The sequence below is a fragment of the Nesoenas mayeri genome, assembly GCF_963082525.1.
Source record: "Nesoenas mayeri genome assembly, chromosome: Z".
NCBI lineage: Eukaryota > Metazoa > Chordata > Aves > Columbiformes > Columbidae > Nesoenas > Nesoenas mayeri.
Window position 1 is genome coordinate 43,961,233 of NC_137542.1, and position 22,247 is coordinate 43,983,479.

The window sequence follows — 22,247 nt, forward strand, 5'->3', positions numbered from 1 at the left end:
CAGGAAATAATTAGTTTGGCTTGGAGAAAAATTAAGAGCAGAAAAAATGCTGGAGCAAACAGTAATAAATAAATATTGTTAAAGGAACAAGCTGAATCTAAATAAACAAATAATAAAAATCTGCATGAGTGAGTTATCCAAGTTCAAAAATGCATGTGGCGAATAAAAGAAATGCAAATTATTACTGTGGGTTTTCCATTACTGGACTACCACCTTCGAAGGGATTGAGGCAAACCATTTTTTTTTCCAGCTTCAGAGGATAAAAATTATCCATAGATTCAACATGAAGGACAACCTCCTATCATTAACTGGCAAGATATAATGACCTACAGTTCTCCTTCACCTCAAGATCCTAGTGGGTTTTTATTTAAAAAAAAAAAAACAAAACCACAACCAAACACCCCCCCCCCCCAAAAACAAACAACCAACCATACCACCCCAAACAACAAAAAAACTCAACTCAACCAACCCAAAACAAAACAAAATCCCCACAAAAATAACAAAACCAAACAGACCAACCTTCTTGCATCACTTCAGAAGAGAACATTTGCAGTACATCAGTAGTTTTCATTTGTTAAGGTCAAATGAGGTAAAAGGCACCAATAGAACACTCTTTAAAGAGAGCTAGGCCAGTAACTTATCTTAGGTAAACATATTGCCACACAGGAGACAAGCTACTTAATATTTGTAAGGCCAGCAAGTGGACATATTACAAAGATTGGAAAAAAAAACATCTAGGAAAAACTATGGAAATACCTTTGTCCCTGTGTACCTTCTAGTGGCCGCGCAAGCTGACACTGGCCTCACAGTAACTGAGCGGGCAAGCTCCTGAAGAACTGACAGAATCAGAGTGTTACCTCTGCAATAGTGCTCTTAAATAGGCAAAGACACATGAGATCAGGGTTCTGATCTGGCAAAAGTATGGATTATTTGAAGTGTTTAAGCTTATAACCAGTTCTGCCTTTTAGCATAATCCAATGAATCTTGCGTTTCCATTAAAAGATGGTAAAATGTATCAAGCTATTCACATAGGGAGCATTCAGGGAATGTGCCCATGTTACTGAGCCACGAATGCAGGCTACATGCAAACTGCAGCAAAATCATTATTCTAGCGGAGTGTTTCTTCTCTAGAAGTCCTCTAAGGGTGGAAACAATCTCATACACAGGTTGCAAAAAGCACAGAAGAGCCATTATACACAGAACCGCAATGAACAGCTCAAGACTATCATACAAGATTGGTTTAAACTACAATAGGCTGTTTGGTCTGTATGTGCTGAAGAAGTGGATTATGTCAGGGATCAAAACTGTCATGCAGCATAAGAACACTCTGCAAGCAAACGGCTAACATTTAATGTAGTTCAACTTAAACAAACATAAAAGATTGTACAAAATACACTTAAAATAAACCCACGAAAAACTAAACCCCACAACCAAACCATCCAATAAATAAAAGCAAAGGTCAGTATCCTAGTAAAGGCACTAAGTCCTCTCCAGGATGAAAAATAAAAAAATCCTTATTATGTGGCTTAGTAAAAGGACTTAAAGTGCATTCTATTTTATTGATGGAACATTCAGCTGGTGAAACAGGAAACTAACAGTAGCCAAAAGGAGATTACAGTAGGGTTTTACCATCTTATGCCTATTTTCTCATTAACTGAAAGATGCAACAGCCAGCTGGACCATTCAAATAATGATTCTTATCATTAAACAGTGCCAGAAGAAATACTTCAGCAACTGCTGAAGTGTTCAGCCTTCAACCAATCACTACACAATTCAGGTGGGAGGAAAGCATTTCTGAGGCCTGTCATTATGCTGTGCCATATAAACAATGTACATAACACTATCGACACAATGAAGGCACAGGGTGAAGTAATTATATACCAAAACCTACATGTTAATTATGAGGAAAAAAAAAAAAAAATCACAATACTGTATTGAAATGACATGAGATAATGCATTTTCAAGATGAAGACTTCAAAAAGAATAGAACACATATGGCAGATGTACAATACACCAGAAGTTAACAGAATACCAGGCTACATGTACAATAAGTACCCCTTTTAATAAAAAGGAACTTTTTATCTTCAATACAGCATATAGAATGACAGAGCTGCCCAGACCTCCAGACAACCATGAAATACTTTCCCTTCAGATGCAGCAACTGACAACTAAGCAGCAAGAGAGCTGGCTGTACTCTATAGGGGGCAGATGCAGATTTTTTTCTGTACCCTATATTTACATCGGAAAAAAGCTACCTGATCAGATAGCTTCGGTAGCTCTTTTTTTACGCTGTTCATCTGCATATTTTTTATAAATGTACAGTGATAAGCAGAAATGCAAAAACCATTCTTTCTGTGTGTTTACAGGTTGAGTTTAAAAAAGTTAGTCCCTTCTCCACTTTTGAAGACAACACCTAGACAACTTCATTGCTTGTAATTCATCCCCATGCCTGAGTTTTGCAATAATGCAGTACAAGCTTGCCATCACTTCCAAAACACTGCAAGAAAAGGAAAAAAAAAAAAAGAAGAAAAAAAAGAAAAATCCAAGAGTCATTCGATTATTCATGAGCTAGCACATACATGAAGAAAAACAAACCACCCCCCTGCCACCAGATAACTGTGTCATGGATTACTGTTACTGGTAACAAAACTCTCCATCGTAATGCGAAGCATGGCAATATACTGCACGTGAAACAATGCATTTCCAGAGATTGCATGAAATCACATCTCTTTAAATTATATCACAGAATCAATATGTCAATATAAAATACATTACACTGAATGCAAGCTATTACCAGCATAGTTAGGGGCAGTGACAGATTTCAAGTGCCAGAAGTGTACTAACAAATTCTGCTAAGCACATTTGGAAAGGATATTTAAGATAATAGTCACCTCATAGAGGGTCCCAACTTCTTGGTCTGGAGATGGAGCAAAAGACTGGTTTACATAAATGAACTGCAAGAAAAGAAAATAGAAAATAGAGATCTCCAGCAGATCTCAGATGAAACATTCTGCAGCCAGAGGTGGGTAAATCCATCCTCTGTTAAACATTTATTTTATAATCTTTACAGTACACACCAAAATACCAAGATTAATATTTTCACTTCAGTATGGAGAGGCAATGTGACTTCCAAGACTCATTTCTGGGAAAACAGACCAAGAAAGCGTGGTGATTGTGTTCTCCTGCAAGTTGACCGATTAGTCTTCCATACAGCAGCACAAAATGCACTCACTGTTTTAGTTCTCACTCTTGTTTCAAGTTTCCAAACCATTCTCACTATTCCAAATTTGCTCAATTAGATGAACAGTCACAGAAATAAAAGTTAGTAACTATTTTTTTAAAGTCACCCTTCTCACTTCCTGCTCCAAATGTGAATATGCATACAGTAGCTAGCCCATAATGTCAAAGAAGGCCTTGGGTTCTGCAGTGTGAGGTGTCAATGCATACTAGGGTACCATGTGCTATTTCCAACCACACTGGAAGACTTCATGCCCCTATATATATATATATTTTTTTTCCTGGGATAATGAGATGGCAGTTAATGAATTAAACTGTTGAGAATATCAATGAACAGTAAATACCTGAACTATCAATCTTCTTTTACATATTAAGCCTTCTGAAAAAGAAACCCTTTATGATTTCCAGGTGAAAGAGATGGTTAGTAAAACTGTTTATACCTATATGCTTAAATAAGAGCCTCCACACCAGGAAGAGCTAAATGATCCTATGATTTAAGAGTGATTTCACCTACACTGTAGCTACATATTTGACTATTTTAATGAGTCTAGCTTTAAGTTTATATCTTACATGAAAACTTTGAATTGTATGGGTCTTAACAGTTTACTGCTAATTGCAAAATGAGTACAACATTATTTCTGAATGTTCCAGCTTTGCAATATTATCAGAAGGCCACTTGGGCTTCACAGGAAGGAACACATAACCAGTACTGGTAGTGTGCTGCCAAACTGCAAACATTCCAAGGTACTCATTTTAGAAATCAGTCCTATGACAGTAATTGTTTGAGAAGTAAGTTCTGCAGGAAACTGACACCAATATTCAGAAAGTCAACCCCAAACGCTTTAGAGTTTTCTAGCAAACACTCCTTCCATTCAGTTACACTGAGCATATGAACCTTTCACTGAAATACACCACTGCACAGCATGCACAGAGCTCTGCACATCAGCATCAGACCAGAAGAAATGGCGACACTGCGAAAAGTTGGTGCTGAGCACACCCAACAGTGCCATTGCAGCTTGTCTCCACCTTACACTGCAGCATGTACTTGTAAGAGTTTTGCTGGTGCCCCTACACCAACTTTTCTACTAAAAGCCATGGCCTGGATTCACACAGTGTCCCTGCCAGGCTGACAGTGGGACCCAGGGTGCACAGTGCTCCTGCCAGGGCTGGCCCCGGCCTCCCCCGCCAGGCGCAGGGCACGCCGGGCCGGGCCGGGCCGAGCCGCGCCGCGGCCCCTACCAGCTGCTCGGAGGCCATCAGCTTGAGAAACTTCTTGATGAAGTCAACGAGGCCCTGGATGGTTCGCGTCCGCTCCACCGCCCACTTCTTGGTCTTCATGATCGGGGTGTCGCCCACGGCCTTCAGCAGGATGTCAACTGCGGGGGGCCAACCAGAGTTAACACTGCCGCCGCCGCCCGCCCCGTCATTGGCCAGAGCCACTCGCTCCCACCACCCATTGGCCAGTGGGCCTGCCCATCACCGCACAAGCCCACCCGCCCGCCAGCCCCGACGGTGACTTCTCGCCCCATTACTTTTCTTTTTTGTGTCGCAGGCGGGCTCCTCGGTGCCCGGCGAGCCGGCCGGAGCGGGGGGCGCGTCGGCAGCCCCCGCTGCAGCTCCGCCTTCCGGAGCTTCCTCCCCGCCCTCGCTTCGGCCCTCGCTCTGAGGCGAGGCAGGCGGCTGCTCCTCCAGCTCCGCCATGCTTCTCCCCGCCTGGCGGAAGTTACGCCAGGGCGCTCCGCGAGGCGTTTTGTCCCTTGCGGGACGCCGCCTTCCTGTCAGGTGACGGGGCGTGAGGCGCGTCACGTGCGAGCAGGAGCCGTTCCGCCGTTAACGGCTGCGGGTCGCCGGCGACGTGGTGCGCGTGACCCGCTGCCACCGCCTCGAGAGTGGGGGGGGGGGGGTGAGGGGGAAAGGGCGGGGAGGAGGAGGAGAAGGAAGAGGAAGAGGAGGGGCGCGGGCGCAGCGCAGCGAGGTCGGCGGCCGCCGCCGCCCCCCGTCCCACCATGATCAAAGCCATCCTTATCTTCAACAACCACGGCAAGCCGCGGCTCTCCAAGTTCTACCAGCGCTACGTACGGGCGGGCCGGGGCTACGCGGGGGCTGGTTCCCGGGCGGGGGCGGAGGGCGGCCGGCGGTGCTGAGGTGGCGGGTGTTTCCGCCGTGCAGCCCGCGGGCTTCCTCGGGAGCGGCGGTGGCGGTGCGACTGTGGGGACCCGCCGGCCTGGGCCTGCCCCGGCGCCTCCGGCAGGTCCTGCCGCGCAGTGCCGCGGCCGGGAGCGTGGGCCCGGAGCGGGGGAAAATGGAGGGTGCTGAAACCTTGTGAGAGCCCTCAGTGGGGAAAACGAGATTTCGAAGAAAACTCTTCTCCCAGCCAGTGTGCTTGTCACTGGAAACTGTCCTTTATTAGTGCTGAAGATGAAGGAAGGGGGCCTTGTCCAACGGCAAAGTCGGTTCACCGAGCTCATTTGTGGAAGCAGCACTCTGAACTGTGCTAGGCTTTCCAGCCTGACTTTAGGCTGTGTACCATCATGCTGTGGCAGAGGTGTTGGAATTGGGAAGATGAGTTTTGTGAGTCTCACAAGTTCAATAAGCAGAGTTTCCTTTGGAAACTTTCAGAATACTGTAAAAATACAGTTGACATGAAAAAGTAATGTGATCAAACAGGGCAGTATACTCTGTTATGTGGGAAAAGGCAAGGAGCAATGCAGCACAAGCACTTGATCTGAATGGAGAGTGCAGCCACAGGGAATTAAGAAGCAAAGTGGGAACAGTTGATTCAATTCAAGGATTTAAGAGCTTTTAAGGTGATGTTTTGATTGTGTATTTCTGAGCAAATAAGCTAAGCTTTGCTTGGACTGACCTTGGGTATTAAAACATCAGAAAACAAATGATGCTTCTCAGAACTATATAAGCAAAATATTATTTTTCAGTAGTGCTATTACTTACATGGATTTGTGGCCACTTACTGCAATTCTGGCTATTACTGTGTTCATATTTAACTGTATGGGAAGGGATGTATCTTGCTTCTACATCTCAGAGCAGAAGTGGTGACTTTGATAGTTCAGCTTGCAGTGTCAGGCCTTTAAGAGACTGTAACTGATACAGGTCATTGCTATGGATGACTGAATTTGATCCCCTTTTAGAAGTGCTTTATTGGGAAATTCTAATATGTGTGTTTGTGAAACTGAGGTAACTGCAGTGGTGTAAGGCAGGCACAATTTACAGAACACAAACTGTAGGAGCAGAAGAACCTGTACTTTCTTATTCTGTGTTTTATGGAACAATTTTCTGTTGCTGGAACTTTTTGCTGATTTTTTTTGGTGGTTTTTAGAGGTTGTTTGTAAAAGAACACATGAACTACACCGATGCCTGGCTTTGATTGATTAGCAATCATGCAGAGTACTGCACTGTTCTAGCTGAAATCATTTAAGATACATGCATGAGTTTTGCTTAGAGTGTTTTTTCACATAGTTGTTTAAAATGCTGACTTACATGTTTGTCCAGGGATGAGGGCTATCTATGCTTGATTAGGGTTCTGTAGTATAAAACAAATGTAGGATTTTAGGAGTGATATCTAAGTTTTTTTTACTATGGAAGTACAGACTTATTAAAAATGGGTCTGGTCTTAAGAAGAGTTGCAAAAGCAAGTGTGCAGGAATGATGGAGTCGCAGTGGGGATCCAAGAAGAGTCAAGCAAATTCAAAGTCAGCAGTGATATCACTAATCTGCTAGATGGAAAGTTAATGGCTTAAGAGAACCTGGTGTATTTTAAATTACTTCTGTAAGAATTATGTATCGTGGGATTTTTATCTTCCCTGTGCCCAAACCTTTCAAGCCTTTGATACTTTGTTGTTTGTTTGTTTGTTTTTCCTGTTCTCGGGTTAAAGTAGTTTCAAAGCATGTCTGTAGCTGTTCAGGCTATGGTGGAAATAGAAAAATTTTAGAATACTTGAGAAGACTTCCTGTTTACTTGAACAAACTATTTTAGATTTTTTTTTTTCAGAATTTGCTTTATAAACACACTTTTTTTTCACAGTTGTTTCTCAGTAATGTATTCTTCTGCAACTTGTAAAAATGTATTTTTGGGTTGAAATTACAAAAACAATATCCAGCTTGTTAGGTGACAGATTTAAAGCTTCAGAAGTAGATAATTTGAGGGTGCTGATATACTTTGTATGCTATTTGTTAGCTGTGTGTGCTGTGCATTGTTAATCCATTTTAGCTTCATACCAAAATATTTTTTCTTTCATAGAGTGAAGATACACAGCAACAAATTATCAGAGAAACTTTCCATTTAGTATCAAAACGTGACGAAAATGTCTGTAATTTCCTAGAAGGAGGACTGTAAGTATCAAGTTTGAAATAATTGCCCAATACTTATTGGCTAACAGATATTATTACTACTGATTGTAATATAACTGTTTTTACAGTTGTAATGTAACTGAGATAACTGATAATGTAACTTGAGATATTGTAATACACAAAGAAGAATATGTTCCACCAGGTATACATATTCTTTACTAACTGGAGCATAAATAAATAAATAAGTATCAAAATGAGTTAGGCAATAAAACTATTTTTTTCCAGTGCTGTAACTGACACAGCATCCTATGTAGTGCTATAATCGTTTCAGCCACAAGATGGGGGAAAAAACAGGCAGATAATGTCTAATCAGTTTCCTTATAATCAATCTAAAGATTTCTGGTTTCATTTTAGGAGGCACTGGCATTTGCTTAGGTGTACCATGTCAGGTATGATGTCTTTTTATTGATCAGGATGATTCCCGATTTATTGAGTATTTTTGAAACTAAAATAGTTCTCTTCCAACTACTTGACTGGTGATTCTACTGTTAGGTTCTTGGAGATGATTATAAGCTGGAAACACGCTGGCTTGAGTTTTGTAAGTGAAAGACAGAAGCCATTTGGAACCTTTTAAAAAAAACCAACAACTGTGCAACAGAAAGAAACTTAAGACAGAGGACACAATTCTTTCCTCCTAGTGCTCAATTCTGGAGTTTCCATTTCAATATATTTTTTCAGTGTTTTTTGGTCTTTTTTTCAGTGCAGGGATTGGTTTATAGTTTGCCATTTACCCAAAGACCTCAACAGTTTATAATATACTAAACCTGTATACTGAAGAATTTGAAAGAATTGGTAAACAAAGCACAAAAAAGGAAGCTTCAGTTGCCATTCCTTTCCACTTCTATATTTGTTTGTAATGTTTTTGTCTGATACTTCTTAACCATAGTTCATGCTCTTTAGGAACAAAAGGTTCTTCCTCCCTACACCCAAGCATTAATGCAAAGCAATGTGCTGAAGCAAAAGTGACCTAAAAGATTTATTGTTATTTTTACTTATTGTACATTATCTCTCTGTGATGAAGGCAGAAACTGAAGGGATGAGTTACAGTTTACCAAACAGGTGATTCAGTTCTGCCATTGAATTAAGGGAGAATTATGATGTTCATAGCCATGTAGGTCTAGGTTACAAAATATCTTCATTTCTATTTGAGTGGGCCTCCTGCTGCTCAAAGCAAATGTCAGTCATCTGAAGAATATATCTTCTTATGATTTATGTACTTTCTTTGGGAATTATGTAGCAGAAGAGTGGAAGGAAATACCTGTTGAGACCTCTTCTCATTCAGTAACTCAATAGTGAGTCCATAAAAATTTAATTGCTTCTGTGACTTTAACATTGCATCACAAACTATTGGTTATACTATAGTCTCATTTCTGAAGGTATCAGACATTATATAGCACAAGAGTGTTACATATTCTTCCTTTTTAAGTGGACCATAAATACAATTTAAGGCTTTTTCTGTAATCCAAATGCCAGTCTGCTTTATAGTTTTATTTTTCTGTTGATGCTCCTCTGAGAACGGCAGTGAAGGCTCTGTTAGTGTGTAAAGCAGATTAATACCTGTACAGTGCCCACTAGTGTGAATGGAATTGAGTTTAATACTCATTTTTTGATGAAACTGCATGATCTGTTTGAAGTAATTTTAAGAAAAAGGTGCATATGTTGATGCAGTTATTATCCATATGGGTAACAATAACTGCTTGTCTAGTAAATGTAACTTGAGCTGTCTTGGTAAATATTCTGTTGTAATTATACCACAAAATAAAAATCATGGTACAGTTGTATTTGGGAAAGCTCCAGGCATCCATTAACAATAGGCCTTCTATTAACTGCAATAACAGTGAGGATTTGCTCAGCTTATCCTGAGATGTGAACTTAAGCCTTCCTCTTTTTTTTTCCTGTTTAGATTAATAGGTGGGTCTGATAACAAGCTCATTTACCGACACTATGCCACCTTGTATTTTGTCTTCTGTGTGGATTCTTCAGAAAGTGAGCTTGGGATTTTAGACCTCATACAAGTAAGTTTTTTTGCTGTTTGTTTTTTTAATAAGTGGAATTTTACAGTTAAGTACCTTAGACCTCCCATATTTAGCTGTGCCTTTTTCTGTAATATTTGGAAGTGAAGGTGGCTTTCATGCTGTGAACACACCCCAAGTGCTGAGTATTACTTTTAGACTGTTTGCTGTTTTCTGGACTGTCTTTGAAAAACTTGTTTCACAAGTTAGTGAGAGAGTACAGAAACAGTTTGTTTGGAATGCACTGAACAATCACCAGCTACTTTTTCTGCACATTTTCAAGGCCTTGTTTTGGCTGCAGGTAAAAATGGTGCAGTTCAAACATTTCCTAGACAAGTTTAGATTATGAGAACTTTGATATGTAAAGCTCTGTCTGTGTGTGTGTATATATATATGTATTCACTATGAGCAGATAATGGATTAACACATTTAAAACTGCTTTAGATGAAACTTTGCTTGTGACTTATGAGCGTTTTTGGACAGATCTATGCTAGAAAATGAATGCAAATGCTGCCCTAGGAATATGTTCTGCACCATGGGGTGGGTGCAGGGAGGTGTGGAGGAAGACAGCCAGTACAAGTTCTTTCTGGATCTTAGTAAGAAAGGCTCAACAGCAAAATGCCTTAATAGTTGTTCAATAAAACAGAATAGGAAGAGAAATGTAGGAAGTAATTCTTTCATCCCTTCAGGTGCTAGGCATCCCATGTTCATACAGCATCCAATGGAGCCCAGGTGGATTTTCCCACAGTGTGCTGTACAGAGTATATTGTGTCCACAGAGAGAAACTATCTCTATTTTCTTGACCTTTGAGCTCTTTTATAATTTCCTCACAAGAAAGCAACTCTATTCCTAAAGAATGTTATCATGGGAACCTCTTGCTGCACTTTGAGGTACAGGCAAGGCCATGTGGGTGGTGTAATCACCAGTACTAAGTGGGAGCTGCCTGCAGGCTCCTCTGTTACAGTGAGTTGGCTGGGTTTATCCTGCAGCCAAGGAATTTGTGCAGTGCAGCATAGGCCTGTATCTACTCAGGTTAAGTGTTATGTGGATCACTAACTCCTAAACATATAACAGCCACTTAGTCAGGATCAATATACTTTACTCCTTGATCCACCTACAGTGTACCTTTCCCAAATACATTATAAGTTAGAGATTACATGAATAAGATATAGTCTTTTCAAGCCCAGTAGAGCAGACATGATCTGTTCAAGATCACTGACTCCTCAAATACAATGTCTTGTGCAAGGTTTCCAATACAGTATGTATGGTTTAAACTGTTATATATGCTTGTGTCAACTCAGCAACAAAAATCATGTCTGGTAATACAAACACACGTATGTCAAGAGAACTCTGATGACACCAGGGATTTTTCAACTTCTAATTTGCACATAAACAATTTCACTGATGATTGTTAGTGTAGTCAAATGTGGCAAAAAATAGTTTCACACCATGAGTGATTTGTGTCATTACATAAAATGGGTCTTGTGTGTATATATATATAAGCTTGCACATCAAGATAATTGATTTATTGCATAAGTAAATTCTGTGGTATCCTGAGATATGGGTCTGTATCTATTGATTATTTCACTGCAGAAAGCATTGTGAGCTTTAAAGGCCTCATAGTTCCCTGCAGACCTTTTGTGGAGCTAAGTGGATTCTCATAGTTACCTGTTAGTGTTCAGAGCAGCTCTTCAGTGTACAGTGTTTTTCTGGACAGTAGATCCAAATTGTCTTTCACAGTGGCTGTGTGTTTAGCAGGGAAGGAATCTCATTTTTCTAGATTCTTATATTGTCTTTGGTCATAGAAACATTCTTCAATATCTGCACAGTGCAAGTTACTGAGTAAGGGATACAATGGCCTTGCCTGTTCTTAGCAGTTTGTTGTACAGTTGCTTAGTTGCATGTTGCATAGTGTGTCTTTTTACTTGGAAGTGCTAAAATATTTATGAACTGGGAAAAGAAATATGTTAATATTTCATGTGACTTTCGGATGTTTTTCACATCAAGTGGATGTAATAAGTATCTTATGCTTAATCAGATGGAAAGGATAGGAAAGGCTATTTAGGTCAGTCAGTCTGACCTGTTATATTTTGCAGGGCTACTATGCTAGTTCAACTATGATTTATTCATTATGGTATATTAAAAACTTCATATCAGTTACTTCCAGTTATTTCCAGTTACACAGTGTAGTCTAGATTCTACTTTAAGGTGTTGAAGCAAATTACTTCAGCTTACTACTATCTATATTTGTACAGCCTTCAAAATCTCTGAATGTGGGAGATATTAAAATTTTCTTAAAATGGTGGTGTTTCTTTTGCCAGAAGTAGTTTGATGAATTTCAGTCTCTCAGTCTTTATATTGCACAGCTTTTCCATTGAGCATTAATTACATGCTAGTACAGATACTTTTTTCTGACCTGTATGCCACAGCACCTGCAGCTGTTCAGTATTCCTCTTTCTCTAGATCATTATAATTCAACCTGCTGATTATCGTAGAAAGTACACGGAGATTAATTAAACCTTTTTAATTTCCAGTTTGTATCACAAGAAGGATCTGTTTAATCCTCTTAGCAATCAGAATTAAACGTATATTGCACTGGAAAAGTGCCCTCAGAAAGTATATTATTACATCTCAATCCCATGTGCAATGCAGACTGGCAGTATATACACCTACACACTTACTCAAGCAAATAAGCTTGTCTGGTTTTTGTTGAGAAATGTTGAGATGTTTTCATGCACTTAAGAGTTTTCTGTCTTGTGAACTGAATAAATCTGATATCACTACTGGTTTATTTTAGGGTTAGGTGGAAAGTAAAGGGCAGGAATTAAGAATAAAGAACATTTTGCCCTAAAAAGCCTTGTTGGTAGTGCATTAAGTCTATTGGTAGGTCTACTTGAAAAACATAGCACGCTTCTGTTTTGACTAATTAGCAGGACTTGTACAGTCTTTCCCTTACGCTGTAATTTTGGCATTCTCTGTATAATCTATGAGTACTTTTAAAAGAAGTATATTGAAAGAAAACAGGGTTGTCAGTGTAAGTGTGGGAAAATGCAGTGGCTGCCCCAAGGATTTCCCAATTAGAAAGGCTGTGGAAATGCTGTAATTGATTTCATACGCTTGCAGTGGTAGTGAATGATGACTTATTAAAGGTCACTTGTAAGAGAAACCTGTCTTGTTTATGGAGAGCTGGCTATAGATTAACTGAACATTTTGGGTTGGAAGAGATCTTCAAAGCTTATCTAGTCTAAACCCCCAGCAATGAGCAGAGACATCTTCAACCAGATCAGGTTGCTCAGAGCCCCATCCAGCCTGGCCTTGAATGTCTCAGGGGATGGGGCATCTACCACCTCTCTTGGCAACTGGTGCAAGTGTTTTCACCATCCTCATTGTACAAAATTTCTTCCTCATGTCTAGCCCGAATCTCCCCTCCTTTAGTTTAAAATGATTACCCCTTGTCCTGTCACAACAGGCCCTTCTAAAAAGTCTGTCCCCATCTTTCTTATAGAACTGAAAGGCCACAATAAGGTCTCCCTAGAGCCTTCTCCAGGCTGAACAACTCCAGCTCCTTCAGCCTGTCCTCACAGCAGAGCTTTTCCAGCCCTATGACCATCCCGCCTCTGGACCCTCTTCAACAGGTCCGTGTCTTTCCTCTACTGGACCTAGAACTCCAGGTTGCGGTCTCACCAGAGCAGAGTAGAGGGGCAGAATCAATCACCTCCCTTGGCCTGCTGGCCATGCTCCTTTTGATGCAGTGCAAGATACCACTGGCCTTCTGGGCTGTGAGCCCACATTGTCAGATCACATCCAATCTTTCATCCACCAGCACCCTCAAGGCATCTGCAGGGCTGCTCTCAATCCCTTCAGCCCCTAGCCTGATTACACTATATGATCAGACTATTATGTTCTAACCTAGCTGGAGTTTCAAGTAGCATTTGAACAGTCAAAAGCACTGATGGAGAGGACTCTCCATGGGCAGATTGAATTAATTCTGTCTTAAAGTTTACCATTGCTGTTTAGCCTAGGAAGAAGGATGGGATATTCCTGATATGAGTTACTCCTGTTCCTTTATTTTTTGTACCTGCTTTTGTTAGTATTTGACATTGCCTGGCATCAGAGGCATGTAATTGATAAGGTGTTCTGATTTTTCTGCTAGCCTTGTTGTCTTCCCAACATTAGTGTATGTTTTATTCCACTAACAATGTGGTATTTTCGTTCCTATACTTCACTCTCCAGGTGTGTATCTGTCTTTATTAAAGCATAGTTACTGCAAAAGAAAGGTGTGGTTATTTTTTGTGTAGTGTTTGTTTTCCTGTTTATTTGCATAGAGATGTGAATGGGTTTTTCTTTGAACTATAAAGGATTGCAATTTCAAAAATAAAGCACAAGGGGGAGCTCGTAGTTCGTTGTGCACATATCCTTATTTTCCTGCTATTTAACTAATTTATTCATTTATGTTTCTTTTCCAATAACATCACAAAATGCTTTTGAACTGACATGAGGGTAGGGGGGTTGTCCCGAAACAGTTTGTGTTTTCTCTTCTGGTTATTTTAATCAACAAGTCTGCAGCATCAGAGGTAATTACTGAAGTACTTGAATTCCAGCACTGCATGCCATAGTGTGCAATTCATTTGACTCTCAACTAAAACTGTGATGAAAGGAGCCCTAATTTTATTTGCCATATTGATTATTTTGAAGGCATCTTAAAATTGCTGAAAGAATGTTAGTGTGAAAAATGTAGTTTACCGTGCAGATTAATAATTGTAAAGACCAGTTATTCATATTAGATGCATAATAGATGTTTAGCTTGTCAGTGCTGATGTTGCTCTGAGTGAACGCTCCACCATGAATGGAGGATTGAGGAAGTGCCCATGAGAAATCATGGTGAAAAATCTCTCTGAAGAATACTCAGTGCCAGCTGATTTCCCTTAGATTAAATAAATGTTTGGTGTGCATTATTGGTTGTGCATTTTGAGCAGAAATCGGTGAGTTCATTCAGTATGTGGTGTTGTCACTGTGTAATGGGTAAAGGTTTGGAAGTTACTGTAGTAACGATGAATCAAGTGTTGTAATAGGAGAAGACCTACTTACTGGAAGAAGATCACAAAGATGAAACTTGGGTGTTTCTGATTTGTGGGTATACATACTGCTACTAAATACACATGCCTGTGGGGGGCCTTTTCTGGGGATTTTTGAGTTGGTTTTGTTTTTAACTTGTTCCTTTATTTTCCAAGGAACTAGATGGATGTCAAAGTCAGTACGTAAATTCATGTGCAAATTTAGTGATGTATATGAGGAATGTTTTGTTTCAAAAATAGTGTCAAACTGTTAGCTCTTGTAACTAAAATCTTTGAACAAAGGTTTTGTTTACACTCTGTTTCCAATCTTCTGCCTGCAGCTAATATCAAACAGCACCGTCCTTGTAACCGCATTCTCCTAAGGTACAAGGAAAGTACGACAGTATTTCTGGTCATTTGTTTGGCTGTACATGGTTATGAACTGTGTAGTTCTGCTTAACATAGAAGGTTTTTTGTTTGCTTGCATCTCATCTTTATAGAAGACTGTTACTATCACAACAAATTAACAACTACTCGAAGGAAAAATAAAGATCTGCTTCACTTAGCTTCAATATAATTTAACAGAAGCATATTAATTATTTAGCTGTTGCCAGTGAACCTTATTGTCTTGAGTCTACCTGTGAAAATGCTCTGTGTTCCTAGTTTGTTATGAATTGGTATTTGATATTAGAGAATAATCCTTGTTCTAAATGCATGGAACATCAGTTAGATGTAGTTTGACTTTAAAATGCATATTGATAATAGTTGTAATAGCAACAGCAGAATATGATCTTATTGTGTAAGCAGGATCTGAGACTGGTTATTCAGATGTAAAAGTAATCTTTCTTGATATGCAAGGTAGACAACTGTAAGGGGCTGATGTCAAGTAGACTTGTTTTAGTGGGTCTGTAGACATAAATATGTACCTATAGAAGCAGGCCTTTTATCCACTTTATTTTTGTCAGTGGAACATGGCTTCTCAATCTTCTTTCTCTGGGCCTAGGCAGTTTGAAGCCTGGTTCCTCTCAAAGACTAAAATGGGATTAATAAACATTGTTGAAAAGGGGGAGAATCAAAACCAGATGCTTAACTTAACTTGTTCCACATTGCTGCTTTAGAGTTTGAGTTTAGAATTGGAAAAAAAAATACATACAGTGACAACTTAATAAATAATGTTAAACACACATTGTGACGAAACAGCCTTGAAACATATAAACCGTGCAATTAAAATTTTCCACAAGTTGCAGCTTATTTCCTAGCCATTAATAAATGATCTTTAAATTCTTGCAGAAATTATTTTTAAATTTGAGGACCCTAAGCTCTCAAACTCAAGCATGTGTTTAGCTTGAACATCTTGACACATCTCATATAAGTCAGTAGGAGTTATCCCTTGCACAAAGGGAACTGTGCTTGTACCTCTCTAAAACTTTGTCAGCACTCACCACAAGCACATGGTGACTGGCATTCAGGAGTTTGGGATTGCAAGTACAGTAATCTTTTAATTATCTGCCCTAACTGGATGGTGGGATGCTCCTAGTGTACCAAAGCTCGGTAACATCAGTGCCAAGGAATCTGTTTCAGAAGCACCCAGAGCAGAGTAACATAAAGTCCATATCTGGCAGTGGCTGGACTTCAGCAGCTGCTTCGATTTTTCTGCTTTGTGAATTTACCTTCAAGATTCAGGGAGGGGTGGTTTACCTGGGTACAAGCTGCTGGACTTTTCTAAATTTACGTGGTAGTATTCCTGGCAGGATCAGCATGTGTGATGTTAAGACAGCTACCTTTTTCCATGGTCCATCCTGACTTCAGCAGGTCTAAGCCAGATGAAAGCTGCTGTACTGTTGCTGGAAGCTGTAATGCTTACAAATTTGCATGATGCTAAGCGTTTGCATTGAACATGTGTCTCTGTATAGCAAAGTTAACAGTAGTCTGGTAACCAGGAGATACCTGCAATGTAGTAATTGTTAATAATAATAATGAAAAAATGAGCCGATATTTGCTTAATAATTGGATTCTAATGAAATGGGAAGGAACACTTTGAATCACAGCTGAGAAAAATGTAACATAGATAATGTTACTGTTTTTTCAAGATGTAACTATTGTTTAAAACTGTGTGACTTAGCGGAGTTATTACATAAACTGACTTGTTCATACAGTTTTGCCCTCTACAGATAACATGCTGTTGACGGAATAATGTTAACCACATCTTTTCTATAGTTGCTTTTAATGCTTTAAAATCTACACAGTGTGTTGATCTTTTGGTTGTTGTTGTTGTGGGGGTTTTGTTTGTTTTGGTTTTTTTTTGTTTTTCCTATATTTGCTTTTGTTAAACCTCACACCAAATGGGTTCCTGTTAAAGCCTGACCTCTGGCTTTTTCTTCATCTTCGCAGGTATTTGTGGAAACACTAGACAAATGTTTTGAAAATGTCTGTGAACTGGATTTAATTTTCCATGTAGACAAGGTACTGTGATGAGCTTTTGCAATATTTCTTGTCAAGTAAAATGTTTAGTTTAACTTGGTGTTAAACTCTGCAGTTATTCTACTTTATTGTCAGTCAGATATATACAGTTTTTGTCAACACAGAATCATAGAATGGCTTGGGTTAGAAGGGACCTTAAAGATCTAGTTCCAAATCCCCTGCCATGGGCAGGGGCACTGTGTGAGCCAGTGCAGGCAGACCGCAAGAAACAACCAGAGACCATGAATGCAATTGCAAAGAGCAAATTTTTTTTTGTTACCTTGCTACTGGGGGATCTCTGAAATAGCCTGAGCTCCTGGGCAGAGGTGGTACAAGTAGAGATGCAGGTGCTGCAGAATTCAGCCCTTGTAGAAGATCACTGGGCCTGCTGTGTTCGCTTGTATTTCAAGGCTTCAGGCAGGCACAGCATTCTGCTGTGTTCTGCTCTTTCTCGCAATAAAGCAGGAATCTCAGGCATAATGAGAATTTCTCACAGGCCTATGTTCTCTAACACAGAGGTTCTACTTGTCAAGCACACAAGGTCAGTAAAACAATTAGTGCAATGTATGTGTTTTTTCTATACCCCAGCTGCAGTTGCGTGAGCGTATTAACAATTAGCCTCTTGGCCATTCTTGTGCTATTCCCACATAGACACCTTCCACTAAACCAGATTGCTTCAAAGCTCCATCCAACCTGGTCTTGAACACTCCCCAGGGATGGAGCATCCTTGCCGTTATGGCTTCATTAGGTTTGTCCAACATATAAGTCATTGCACATTGGTCTTTTGCAATGCTGGTGTTTATTGAAAACCATACAAGTACTGCTGAAGCGTCAGAGCTGCAGCCCCTTGGCCTTGCCGAGAGACTTTCCTAAACACTCACCTCTGGTCTCTGGGCTTACACTCTGCTAGTTTGTGTTAGTACTGGGCAAGTACCATTTGCTTTATGTCACACCTGGACCACTTTGCTACTTCTAGATTGTCTCAAAGCACATATCATAGTATGTCAGTACCACCTGCCTTTGCTCCCTACTGCTGCTTGTCCATGTCTGGAGATACCCACATCCCATCTCCCTCAGGTCTGTCACTATGAAGTTCCCAAACTTAAAGCTTTTTAGCAGTTCCTGACACTGGTGCTGTCACTGTCTTGGCTCAGGGTGTGTGTGATTCCTATTCACATGCCATATTTCCAGTTTGGAGTCTGAGAAAAATAAAAGAGCAGCCCCCTGCTTCCTTGCAGAGGAAGGGCAGATAGGTAAAGAAAGGAAGAAGCTGAGGAAAGTGAGATGAGGCTTATACAACTACAGCAAAACACACAGTCCTGTCAGCAGCAGAACAAATTATAACTGAGCTTACTGAGAATTTATATTTTGAGGGGAATATTCCTGTGTGGATGCTTTGTTTTGTAATCAGCAGTCCTTCTCTTTGTGAAATCCTTAAAAGTACCCATTCACTTAGCTGCCTATTTCATGATATATGGGGAAATTTAATATCCTTAGGAACTCCATTCCTCTTTCTCATGTGGACGAAATTAGTCAGTTCCTTCAAAACATATTACCGAAGAAAAGACATACATATGTTGAAAACACTAGATGTACATCATGCATTCCAGGGCAATTTGCCTAAAAATAAACTGTTCTTTGCTGCATTTGGATATTTTCCTGAAGGACAGCTGGCCCATGATCTTTCAAAGTTTTTCTCTTGCCCAGCACAAGGGTGTGCAAAAGAGCGTGAAAGTTCTTCAAAAGCTTGATACAACAGCTTTGGAGTCTATGTGTCTCACAAGAGGCATTGCTTATGGAGAGACTGCAGCACCTCTCTAACCACCTTATCAGCCTCACAGATCTGTGCCACTGCTCACACCTACTCTCTTTGTATCACCTATGGAGAACATTCTTATGCTACACAGCAAGCGTGGAACCTGAATGCTGGCCTTCCCCATTCTTGCTGTGCAGTTAGTATGACTCATGGGGTCTTTACAGTGCCCTTCAGGGTTTTACACTCCCATGTGCCTTATGAAGGGTACATATCTTCCATGATTCAGTTCAGAACTGGGATAGTGATGTAGAAATGGCAAAACTGGCATATGCCTACTTTCTGATAGTAAAAAGCCCCACAACATACCAGGAGGCCTGACTGGAGAATATTTAGTTTAGTAAATCTCTGGGAGCTAAAATATTATTGGGGTATTTTGGAGAAATTGCTTTTTCTAAAAACTGTCTGAGAATTTATTCCAGGAACAAATACTTCCAAAGTTTATTCCAGGAATAAACATCTCAGTCATATCAAATAACGAGAAGTTAACTCCTCCCCTAAGAAACCATCATTAATATATAGGGCAGAGAAAACCAGTAAGACTCTCATGACTGCTCTAAAAACCTGTCTGGATTTAAACAACAGTATTTTGGTTCTTGTTTTTTAAAATGTTGCATCTTTTGAGACTTCTTTGCCTTTGAACATGCAAATAAGAGTATCCACAGGAGTTTAATGAATAGTTGGAATAAAGTTCAAACCTGTTTTATTGTTTCAGTGAGGGTACCATTCCCTACTAGTAATGTGGTTTGGACTGTGTGTGCAGTAGTATGCATAATCTAGACTATGATCTTGCTGATATGTATATTAGGCCAACATGTAGCAAGAAGAGTTGGTGAGAGACAGTGAGCATGACTCAATTAGTTGTAATTAGCTCACTGGGAAATACTATCTCAGGAAGTTACTGGCAAGACACAAAATTAATGGAAAAGGGAGAACACGTGGGTAGTGAAGGGAAAGGGAGTGAGAAAGATCTTTGAGTGTGTTTCTCTTCATTCGTCACCTGGGAAATACCCCATTTCCAAATCCCATCTTCTTTTTCCAGGAGTACATATTATTTTTAAGAAAACATATTCTTTTTAAGACTTGAAAGCTAAGGTGGAACATGTATTTCTGAAGAAAAATAAAATAAGGTGGGAGATATGCGTAGTAATTTTGCAAATATAATTGCAAAATCTGAGACATCTGAATATTCTCAGAGTAGAACTTAGTTTCAAGAAGTAATTTGTTTTATTTTGTTTGTGGTTTGATGTTATATTACTCAGAACTGAAATTGTTATAGGATTTTCCAGTTAAGATTGGCAGTTGCCTTTCAAATGTTATGATTATGTAGTTTAAATGCTGTGTGGATCTCTCTTTTCTGAATTTCAAACAGACATGTATTTTTTCAAACGTTTAGAAACAATCTTGTTTGAATAATCCCAATTATAAGAAACAACTGTTTCATTTATTGCTCTAGTTTTGAGAAATGCTGTTATTACAGTAATCTTTCATTTATAATGACATTTGCACCTCTTGATGTTATATAATTCTCAGCATTTCAGGTATATACAGAATTTATGTCTTCAGTTGCATTTTATGCCTACTGTTGCTTTCTGTGCAGTCACCTTTCCCCATCTATGAACATCTTTTTGCATCAACAGCAAAAGATGCAAAAAGAAAATAAGACAAAAATCACTAGAGTGTACTAAAAATAGTAACAAGTATCTGAAATATTTGGAACTGAATTAGTTTGTTTCAAAATCAGGAAGTTCTTTTGGAAGAAACACTTGTACCTTGATCAGGCAGTGGACTGCAAATGACTTTGAGTAGGTATTTCAACTGATACCATGCTCATGACAAATCATTAGGATTTGTAGCCTGTCTGGAACACATTTGCCATTTCCAAACCAGCAGATTAAAGTACAAAAGAATTAATGAGTGGTTTATATATTGGCTTCTGAGCTCGAAGAACCCATATACTGCAATTGTTTTGAGGCATGGAGTTTGGTCTTTAGCTGCAGAATGCTTTGGCTGATGTGAAGTCCAAGCTGTTGCTCTGTATCATGTTTCATTCAGTAGCACTTTTTAACGTGAGTAGTCTTTTACACTTCGTATGAGAAACATCTTTCTAATAAATTGTAGAGAACTTAGGTACTTCAAAGCAGTAATTTTTTTGAAGAATATTTTACTTTTTATCAGATATGAGATGGTATTTTCTTCTTTAAAACTATTTGTCAAACAGAAGCTAAAATTTAAGTGTTTAATTTGATTTAATAAAGAACTGCATGAGAATCCCTTTAAATGTTTAGGCTAGAATCTTCAAACTCTGAGGAAAATGTGAACCCTAAATACTAATAAGGTTTTTTAGCAAAAGTAACCCATTTCCAAAATAAAAGATCAGTGAAACCCCTTGAGTTAAAAAATTTTTGAACATGTCATTAGCCAGTGCAGTACTTTTTAACTTGAACATAAGCCAACAGAAAGCTTAAATTCTGCAGTAGTGCAAGGCTACTATCAGCAGTGCAATAGTATTAATTGTGCAATTGTGACTAATCTGATGTCTTCATTCTTTTTTCTTTCTTTTTTTTTTTTTTTTTTTTTTCCCCCCCAGTGTAATTGGTTTGTAAGACTTTATACCATAACATAGGATCAAAAATTTTGATTCAGTGCAGGTCAAATTCATTAGCATTCTTGCAGAACCATAAGAAAAACAAAACAAACAAAACCCAGGAAGGTGAGAATGAAATTACAGAATTAAATTATCTTTAAACTGCTGATAAGGTCACCTTGTCAAGAACCAAAATGCATTAAGTCTTCTGAGTTGCAACACATTTACTTTTTCTTATCAGGTATTTGCAGCCTGGCTTGTGAATAGATTCCAAGTGTTCACTAGGGAAAAGCAGCAACTCCTGCTGGATGTTTCTTCTAGACATAGTCTTAGTTATAGTTTGGAGTGGAACATTTCAAATATTTTATTTTGAGTGGTCTGGTGTTGGGAAAAGTGAAGATTGACTAATTTGTGTGAAAGTTTATCTGTGTCTTCTGTTCTCAATGGAGTTGTGGAAGGTAACTTTCTTCCAATCCTGTTGCTAGAACTGCCTAAAAAAAAAAAAAGCAATGCCTCTCTTGTAAGAAATTACGTAGCATGTAGAAGAGTTAAACTGTGCAATCTCAAGAGCTCTTGCCTCTTTAGTAGCATTTTATGTGGAATTTCTACATGGAAACATTACCTTCATCAGGCAGACATAATACAAGAGCCAGTGATGGCTTGTAGTAACCTGAAGCCAAGATACATACTTGTTCAAGAAGAATATTGTTATAGTACTA

At 39.3% G+C, this 22,247-nt stretch overlaps 2 protein-coding genes across 2 annotated transcripts in view; one reads left to right on the forward strand and one right to left on the reverse strand.

The window, feature by feature from the left end:
- Positions 1 to 478: 478 nt before the first annotated feature.
- ATG12 (autophagy related 12) lies at positions 479 to 5,003 on the reverse strand. Its single transcript, XM_080362648.1, has 4 exons — positions 4,770 to 5,003; positions 4,477 to 4,613; positions 2,892 to 2,954; positions 479 to 2,497 (listed from the first exon to the last, which is right to left on the reverse strand). The coding sequence occupies exons 1-4, from the start codon at positions 4,936 to 4,938 to the stop codon at positions 2,438 to 2,440; spliced, it is 429 nt and encodes a 142-aa protein (XP_080218774.1). The 5' UTR covers positions 4,939 to 5,003; the 3' UTR covers positions 479 to 2,437.
- Positions 5,004 to 5,159: 156 nt separating this feature from the next.
- Positions 5,160 to 22,247, forward strand: part of AP3S1 (adaptor related protein complex 3 subunit sigma 1) — a 32,362-nt gene continuing 15,274 nt past the window's right edge. The window contains exons 1-4 of the mRNA XM_080362104.1: positions 5,160 to 5,312; positions 7,493 to 7,584; positions 9,506 to 9,617; positions 17,060 to 17,131. Of these exons, the coding sequence (XP_080218230.1) occupies positions 5,244 to 5,312; positions 7,493 to 7,584; positions 9,506 to 9,617; positions 17,060 to 17,131 (345 nt within the window). The 5' untranslated portion in view covers positions 5,160 to 5,243. The remainder of the gene's footprint in view (positions 5,313 to 7,492; positions 7,585 to 9,505; positions 9,618 to 17,059; positions 17,132 to 22,247) is intronic.